Genomic DNA, 9,757 nt, shown 5'->3' with positions numbered 1-9,757 from the left:
TTTTTTGGTTGCAGCCATCATTGTTGTTTGGCGGGCCGGGCTGGGGATTCGAACCTGCCACCTTAGGTGTATGTGGCCAGCGCCTTAGCCTCTTGAGCCACAGGCGCCAAGCCAATATATGCCTTTTTATATGCTAAAGTCTTCATTAGTGCTCTGTAGTACTGATAAAATTTTTTCTTTAAATACATCTTACATATTCCTACTTATATTCATTGTAATTAGATTTATTCCTTAGTTTGTCATAAATGGAAGCTTTTTTCCATTATCTTATGACTGGCTAATGTTTGATACATCAAGACTCCTGATTTGAGGATATCTACATTGTTCCAATATAAGAATTCTCATTTCACAAATGATTTTAAAGATTCTTTTCTGCATTAGCAAGTAATCACTTTGCAGATATTTTATATTTTACTTTATTATTTTATTTTATCTACTTTTTTTTGAGACAGAGTCTCACTGTGTCACCCTTGGTAGAGTGCTGTGGTGTCACTGCTCACAGCAACTTTCAACTCTTGGGCTTAAGTGATTCTCTTGCCTCAGCCCCCCAAGTAGCTGGGATTACAGGTGCCTGCCACAACACCCGGCTGTTGTTGTTGTTGTAGTTGTCATTCTTGTTTAGCTGGCCTGGGCGGGTTCGAACGCGCAAGCCTCAGTGCATGTGGCCGGCACCATAATTACTGTGCTATGGGCACCAAGCTTATTATTTTATTTTTTGAGAGAAGTCTTGCTCTGTCATCCAGGAAGGAGTGCAATGGTGTCATCATAGCTCACTACAATCTTTTAACTCCTGGGCTCAAGTGAGCCGTCCAGCTCAGTCACTTGAGTAGCTGGGACTACGGGTGTGCACCACCCTGTCTAATTATTTTATTCTTTTGTAGAGACTGGGTCCCCCTATATCTAGGCCGGTCTCAGACTCCTAGCCTCAAGAACTCCTCCCTCCTTTGCCTCCCAAAGTGCTACTATTGGCAATAGTACATAAAGCGATAGTTTCTGTGCTCCACCCCCATCTTTCTTTCTCTCACTTCTTGCTGTCTACACTTTCCCCTCTCTTTCTTATCTCTTCCTTCCACTCTCCTCCCTTTCTCTAATAGAAAATACACTTATAATTTTATATTCAAAAAAAATAAAAGTTTCTGGATCTTGGGTTATTGTATTCTTAATCTATGCAAAGTTTTCCTTCCACGAGGGATGTTCTTGGCCTTTGAAAACTTTCATTACCTTCTACCACCATCAGTATCCATTTTCCTTTAATCAAAAAGTTGGTGATTAATAAATGTTAATGGTAAGTCAAAGCCTCTGAGCATCCTTCTGGCAGACATTTAGAAAGAGTCTGAAGAGGAAATTCCCCAAAGAATGCTTTTGGAAAATTCTGACAGATATTCTTCATGTCCCTAGCTGATAATCAGCCTCCCCAGGCTGAGTCCTCACCATCTCATTCATCTCTTTTCTTTTTACTTTGCTAAGAAATCTCATTCACTTTATAATGATTTTAAATAATACTTACAAGTGGATAAGTTCCAAAGGTCTACAACCTCATTGAACACCTATTAATTAATTCTATGAACTAGAATTGTCCCACCGGTATGTTTGAAAAAAAGTGAACCATAGTCCCCCTAAAGACCCCCACTTTCTGTCAAGGCAGTTCACTTGAGCCCCAATGGTTCCAGTTCCTGGGGAATCTGGGATTTTAAATGGTAATCAGTCAGGACTAATAAATGGGAATGAAAGCAGAAACTAGATACACAGTATATGCACTGAGCCAAAATGGAAATAGGAGAAAGAATGGAATGAGGTTAGAAGAGTAGAACTGGAATTTAGCAGTAACACAATGACGTTATTTCCATCTATGGTCATCTGGTTCTCAATATGATTTGTACACGTAGCAAAATGGGTTGAGAACCACACAGGGCAAATAATTTTCATTACTAGACCATGGTTAAGTTCTTAGGTCCATTGATCCTATGCTCAAGTCAATTGGCAATTGCAGCTTGTTTAGGACAAGGTTAGCCACATTAGAGAACTGGAGTGGATAAAGCTCGCAGGCCAAAGGCAGGTACAGATACCTGAGAGACAGAAAAGTCAGGAACCGGAAAAGATGAGGGGGGATTAAGAACAATGCCAAAGAACAGGCCTGTATGTTCCTTTAAGACCACAGAGTTTACTACCTCAATTCTTCTTACTATAATTATCTGATAATCTCCATGCATTTCCTCTCTTGCACACAGATTTCCTTTTAATTTAACAATACTCAGAATGTATCACTTTTTCATGTAAAAATGTTCATGTAAATTTATCTTCACAATACCCAGGTATGAAAAGACAGAGGTCATTACTACTCCCTTACAGATGGAGAAACTGAGACTTGAGAATCTAAGTGATGTTTCAATGTAGTTAATAAGTGCTAGCCTAGAATCTAGGCTTCCCGATTGCTGCTCTAAGTTCTTCCCATTAGACCTATGTACCACTCAATAAAGTAGGCATTTTATAGCTAGCAGTATTGCAAGAGTTACCCTCTCTAAAATATTGCCTCTGGATGGCTATAAGCACAATACCATCAGTGGGAAGTGACCTTGTTTTTAAAACTGTGCAGATAAGTTAATCTCACCGGCTTTCTAGTCTTATTTAGCCTGTAGGAATAAGCGGTTTAGAGTAGCTTTCTGAGGGCGTATGTTAACCTCAAGTTTTAGTGAAGCAGGAGAGACTAAATCCAGAGAAAACTTACATTGAAAACAACCTGAGAAAACGCGGTAGAGTGTGAGTCACGATGGGGAACAGCGAATCTATAGCCGATGGTCAGATAGCAATTCCTACACAAGAGACCTATATGTGGTACAGAACTTTTATGATGGAACATCCCTCCGGCTTACAAACCCTACATGAATTTAAGACACTTTTGGGTCTGCAGGGTCTGAATCAAAAGGCCAATCACCATATTAACCAAGTGTACAATACCTTTGACATGAACAAGGTAAGAACTACTTTTCGTTTGGTATGAAAATGTTGTGGTTCTGTGTTATTTCTCCTTTTTTTTCCCTATAAATTAGCCTTAGGTAAAACATGTTCATCCTTCTGAACAGAGCGGTCTTCAGACAACCCGCAGCTTGTAGGTAAGTGAGTCATTAAACACATTTAGCACTGACGGTGTGAAAATAATTGAGAACTCGCCTCTCTGCCCTTGGAAATGTTCTGCCATGTAGGGAGTTATTTTAAAACCAAATTAAATCTCGGCATGGAATTCTAATGCTATCGTTTAAATAAATCTAATAAGTGCAGATTGATTTACAAAGACTGTTTTCAAAGTATTTAATGCATTGGTGACATTTTATAGAAAAGCAAATTATAGGAATCTGCTTTTGAAAGTGTGATTTCATCCAGATTGGCAGATAAAAATCAATACAAATTAGCCGACATGTTGTCTGTAGTCAAATGAAAAGTTCTCATAGAATGCTTTATAATACTTTTTTCATATCTGACCAATTTAGTTTGTGGAAAATCAAAACAACTTACGGTTTTAAATATAGACACATTTTAGTTTCAAATGATTGTTACTCAACTGTTGTCTGGAATTTACTCATTTCTGAGGAGCTACAGTGCATTTAATTTCATTTCTTAAAAAGAAATACAAAAGTGAACAAAGGAAAGAAGAAATAGAATAGAAAATGAAAGGTACAAAAATTAACAACCTTACGTACGAGACTGAAGATGTGCCTGGTTTTCTTGTGTGTTTAAATCATCTGACCTGTAGATTTATATATTTCAAAATGTGCAGATGCAGACTAGAAAAATTACTACTAATAGAAAAGCAGATGACTTCAGAAGGCTGTGCAAATGATAATAGAAGAGAAAGCAGGGCTAACTAATTGAATCAAATGTTTACAGAGACTGGCTGTCTGTTGTATGGAATTTGTCCCTTTTCCAAAGGCAACAAACAGGCAAATTACAAGAAGGTAGCAGGCCAGAAATGGGGAAATAGTAAACCTGTTCAAAATTAACTATTTCAATCCTAATAGCAATGTTGGGAATAAATTTCTTTTACTACCTTGTCTTTTGTGCTTTGTTACCAGACTTAAGTGTTGCCTGTGTAGCATGACAGTGTTTTCTTCCTCATGAATTTTATTTAGCATAGATGCAAGTAACAGGAGATCTGCCCCCAGGAGCTTACAAATCAGGGGGAAAATAAGGCCAATTCTGCTTTGTTCTTAAGCCTGGAATACATCCCAGATACCGTGAGTGTGTTGTCATGTCACCTCTGTGTGCTTCTCAGCACTCAATCTCGCTTCTCTCTCTCTCGCTCTTTCTCTATGTTTCACTCTGCGTGGCTGCAGCTGGCCCACTGTGCCTTCTGTAGCAGCCCAATTTCAGGATGGGAAGCTATTGCTCTAGACAGCAGCTCCTCAGGCTGTGATAGTGCTCCTGAGAGGTTAGAAAATGAGCTATCGTAGAGAGCTACAGTTACTCTCCAAAAGTGTTGATGTTATATTCCATGCCAGTGATTCTGTTGTTAACCCAGGGTTTGTGGATGCGCTGTGTGTGTCTCTGGTTCATATGCAAGAATGGAGCGTAAGCAAAAAAAGGCTAAGTGGAAATCAGGCGTTGCTGTCAAAATGCAGCCTGCTGTCCTGGAGGCAGAGGCAGACGGTGTCGAGACTGGCATGCCTAGGTGTAGAGCCCTGTCTGTGTCCGTAGCAAAAATGGCAAAACCCGTCTCAGAAGCTTAATTGACATGGCTTAGAAGTTCTACTGATAGTCACGATTTATCGTAGAGACTTTTCTTGCCTAGTAAGGAAGCGAGCCTAAGCAGTGATGATGAATGCCTCAAACGGTATGAAGATGTCAGCATAAAATCAAGTGCTACAAGAAGAGTAAGGATTGGGCATTATCAGTGACACTAGGAAATGATGTGAAACTATGCACAGAAAAACAACAACAAAAAAGCCGTATATTTAATTAGATGAATCAATAAAACTATCAGCTGTCCAGAGAATTTATTTATTTCCTTGGAGCTCTTCTATAGTTTTCTATTTTTTTAGAGACTTAAACTTCCTTTTTATTTCTGAAATAAATTTTATTGTGTATGTTAATGTATAAAACATGATGTTTTGGGATACATGTAGACAGTAAAAAGATTATTATAGTGAACCAAATGAACATATCCATCTTCTCACGTAGTTACCAATTTTTAATTTTCTCTTTGTGGCAAGAACAGCTAAATTCTCATTTAGTGTGAATTCTATATACACTACAATCTCATTGCTTGTAGTTTTCATGTACAGGAGATCTTTAGACATGTCCCTTTTACATATTTGCTCTCCACATTTCCTCCCCTCCCCCCCTTCCTTCCCTGGCAACACTATATATTTCTACCTCTGTATATTTTAATTATTTTTAGATTCTACACATAAGTGAGAGTATGCAATCTTTTTTCCTTTTTTAAGCATTCTGTATGGAAATCACTTCAAAATGCATTTCATACTTTCCTGCCTCCTAAAGTGCTGATAAAGCATTTGGTTGATATATCAGTCATTATTATGAGCACCACTTACTGCATTTTATGTAATACCATGAGGAACCAGTGTCCTATTGCAGTTCCAGAGCTAAGTACCCCCTAAAAATATGTGCTTTTGTCATGGTGTTTGCTTTTTATTGTTTTTTCTGTCTCTTCTTTTTCTATCAAATCCCATTTCACAGCTTTCTTGTTGGTATAATGCACATACTAATAAGCTTTTGCTCTCCTAGTATATATCATTTCTAACCAGGCTCTGACTTGTACTCAAGCTAACCAAGCCCATTAAAATAGTGCTTACAGTAAAAATAACTAGATCCTGAAGTTTAGAGCATAAAACTTGTAGCAATTCCTTTGGCTACTCAGATACCTTCCTAGGATGCTTCTTGGCACTCCATAGCAATAGTTAAGACTTTCTGAGTGTCAAGGATGTGGTGAAAAGAGAACCTTTGTGCACTGTTGGTGGGAATGTAATTAGTACAGTCATTTTGGACAATAGTATGGAGGTTCCTCAAAATGTTAAAAATAGAATTACTGTACAATCCACCAATCCCACTTCTAGATATGACAATGAAGAGAATGAAATTGGTATGGCAAAGGGATATCTGCATTCTCATGTTTATTGCAGCATTGTTCATAACAACCAAGATATGGAATCAACCTAAGTGTCCATCTGTGAATGGATGAATGGATGTGTGTGTGTGTTTAATGGAACATTCTTCAGCACTAAAAAAGAAGGAAATCTTGTCATTTGTGACAGCATCAAATAAATGAACCTGGAGGGCATTATGCTAGGTGATAAAAGCCACACACAGAAAGACGGATATTACATGATCTTACTTATATGTGGAATCTAAAATATTCAAACTCACAGAAACAGAGAGTAGAATGGTAGTTTCCAGGGACTGGGGGTGGGGGTAAAGAGTACAAAATTTCAGTTATGCCAATGAATAAGTCCCGTGGTGACTGTCATTAAAAATAATGTGTTGTATGTAGGTTCCTCACTTGAGGAAAGCATGTAGCACTTGAAAACTGCTAAAAGAGATGATCTTAAATTTTGTCATTATAAAAATTTGAGGTGGTGGGTATGTTAATTAGCTTGTTATCCTTTTACAGTGTATATGTATATCAAAACATGTTGTACACCATAAATACATGCAGTTTTGACAATTATACATTAAGAAGCTGAGGAAAAACACTGAGTACTCATGTTGTGTCTGACACTGTTCTATGCTGTTCTATGCACATTACATAAATGAACACATGCAATCATAACAGTGATAATGGAACCTACTTTGTAGTAGTGTCCATAGTGGTGCCACCTCAGACCTCTAGAAATGTAATTGACCAATGCTCCAGATGCTTCACTTTGAAATCCTAAACTGTGCTTGGCTTAAGTCTATGCTGCCTGGGTGTAGACTACTACCAGTGATTGAGTGCAGCAGAAATATAAGTCTGACCAATTCCTAACAGGCAGGGGACTTATACGTCTGAAGCCTTTGGCTGAAGGATCCCCTGGCAGCTTTGCAGGACCTCCTTCTTTTTCTTTTTAATTATTTTTTTATTGTTTGGGATTCATTGAGGGTACAAAGAATTAGGTTACCCTGATTGCATTTGTTAGGTAAAGTCCCTCTTATAATTGTGTCCTGTTGTCCCCACCTGCTCATCTCCGTACCCCTCCTCTTATATTAGCTCATCTACTGCCTTCATGTTAGAATAAAGTACATTGGATTTTTCCTTCTCCATTCTTGTGATGCCTTTCTAAGAAGAATGTGTTCCACCTCCATCCAATTTAATACAAAAGATGTAGAGTCTTCATCTTTTTTAAGTGACTGAATAGTATTCCATGGTGTACATATACCACAGCTTGATAATCCATTCCTGGGTTGGTGGGCATTTAGGTTATTTCCACATTTTGGTGATTGTAAACTGAGCTGCGATAAACAGTCTAGTGCAAATGTCCTTATGATAAAATAATGTTTCTCTTCTGGGTAGATGCCTAGTAATGGGATTGCATGATCAAATGGACCTCCCTCTTCACCTGGGTCAAGTTAGGTCCTGGTCTCACAGCTGTCCCACCCTTTCCTGACTCCCTTCCTATTTCCTTCCATACAAGCATTTCTCCAAAACTCATCTCTTAAATTGAGATTAAATAAGCCTAATGTCTTTTTAATAAGATTCGCAGAAAAAGGGCCCAAAGAAAATATAAAATTATTTAAAAATGAAATAAAAGATTTATAACAAAAGAAGCCAGAAAAATTCCCCATACCTACCAGATGTAAGTTGCATAAGAACCAGCACAAGGAATAGAAAGAGCTCAACCTGCAGCATACACTAAGAAATTTTACAATAACAAGGATGAAAAGAAGATCCTAAAGTCTCAAGAAAGAGGAAAAATAATGGGAAGAGAAAGGGAAATTAAAATAGTGTTGAGCTTCTTAACTCAGGCAGCAAAAGCTGGAAGGAAATGGAGAAACATCTCCAAAATCTGAGGGGAAATTATCAAGCCTAATCAAATATGAGGAGAAAATAAGGGAATGGAAAACCTAAAAAATTTACTTCACACTTAATTTTTCTTGGGAAGCTACTGGAGCAGGTAGGTGCGCCCACAAATCTGAGGGAATATTAACAAATAGGGAGAAAAAAAATCCAACATAGGAAAAGAGGTAAGGGTAGTCCCAGGAGCATCCAGATCAACAACTATGCAGAAAGCCCTAAGAGCTGCTAATCCAATTGAAAAGGAAGAAGGGTAATGCTGGGAGAAAGAGCTAAAAAGTTGACACTGATGGATCAGTCATTATGTTTGAGGATTTCATAAAGAATATTAATTTATTAATTGATATTTAACCAATTTGGTGCATTAAAAAAAATTAAGGTTAACCACAGGGAAGACTATCAAAATTTAAAAGGAAACACTTTACAAAATTTTATTATGAAAATTTTATATATACTAGAGTAAAGAGAATAATGAACTCTAATCACCCAGTTTCAATAATTATCACAACTCTGTCATTTTCATTTTATCTGTCCTATTTTATTTCCTGGATTTTTTCAAAGAAAAAAATAGTCTAACCTTATGTTACATGGTATTTCTCCTACAAATAGTGCCTTATTCATCTATACCAATAAAAGGATATTTTTTAAACAATTAAGTTCTGACAATTAAGTTCATTAACTCATCCTAGAAAAAGTGCTACATACAATACATCTTCATTGCTGAATATCATCACTATAGTCACCTTCTAAGCACTCCTATTCCATCAATTGGAAGCTATGCACTAATGCCAGTGCCTAGTCTACCTTTCAAAGCAATTTGGAATTCTTTTCCCAGAATGATCATCAGAGCTGTCATTGGAGGAGGTCTGACAAAGTCCATAAACTTGCCACCATGTGCTTACATTAGTAGAACTGTATAAACAACTAGGTAAGGTTTCACAACCTTGGTAAACCAATGTCTCTCAGTTGCATTCATGTTGCTGTGTGGTGGTGGTGTCTTGCTAAATGGCATTCATTGTTGTTGTGTGTTTTTGTGTGCAATTCAACAATGAGGAGGTATGTAGCACTTTTTCTAGTGTGAGTTCATGAACTTGTCAGACCACATAACTACCAGGTCATCAACATACTAACAAACATAATTAACTTTTAAAATTTTAATCAATAATTATATATGGAATACAATGCTATGCTATGATATAGTACATATATACAGTGTGGAAGGATTAAATCAAGATGATTAACACATTTATCAATTCATATACTTATTTCTTTGTAGTGAGAACATTTAAAATCCACTCTTTTAGTAATTTCAAAATATATAACACATTATTTTTAACTAATAATTTCTAATATCATCTAATACACAGTCTATGGGAAGATTTTCCTGATTACCTCAAGCATACATTTTTTTTCAGATCCTTGATTTGACCTAGAATCCAAACAATGTCCATATGTTGCAATTGTCCTCATGACCCTTAAGTTTTCATTTTTTCTACAATAGTTCCCTAATCTCACAAGGATATTGTTTGTTTATCCCAGCTCAATTTACAGTTGCTGAGGTATGTAATCAACCGGAGTGCCCATAACCTATGAATGGATTAATAAACTGTGGTATATGTAAGCCATGGAATACTATTCAGTCATAAAATGATGGAGAATTTACATCTTTTGTGGTAACCTGGTTAGAGTTAGAGAACATTCTTTTTTTTTTTTTTTTAGAGACAAAGCCTCAAGCTTTCCCCCTGGGTAGAGTGC

At 37.1% G+C, this 9,757-nt stretch overlaps 1 protein-coding gene across 1 annotated transcript in view; it reads left to right on the top strand.

The window, feature by feature from the left end:
• Window positions 1-2,639: 2,639 nt before the first annotated feature.
• Window positions 2,640-9,757, top strand: part of GUCA1C (guanylate cyclase activator 1C) — a 36,925-nt gene continuing 29,807 nt past the window's right edge. Inside the window, exon 1 of the mRNA XM_003798204.2 lies at window positions 2,640-2,971. Coding sequence (XP_003798252.1) covers window positions 2,768-2,971 — 204 coding nt within the window. The 5' untranslated portion in view covers window positions 2,640-2,767. The remainder of the gene's footprint in view (window positions 2,972-9,757) is intronic.

This window comes from Otolemur garnettii, unplaced genomic scaffold (genome assembly GCF_000181295.1).
Source record: "Otolemur garnettii isolate 467f Iridium unplaced genomic scaffold, OtoGar3 scaffold00131, whole genome shotgun sequence".
Classification (NCBI taxonomy): Eukaryota; Metazoa; Chordata; class Mammalia; order Primates; family Galagidae; genus Otolemur; species Otolemur garnettii.
This window is presented reverse-complemented; position numbering and strand designations above follow the sequence as displayed.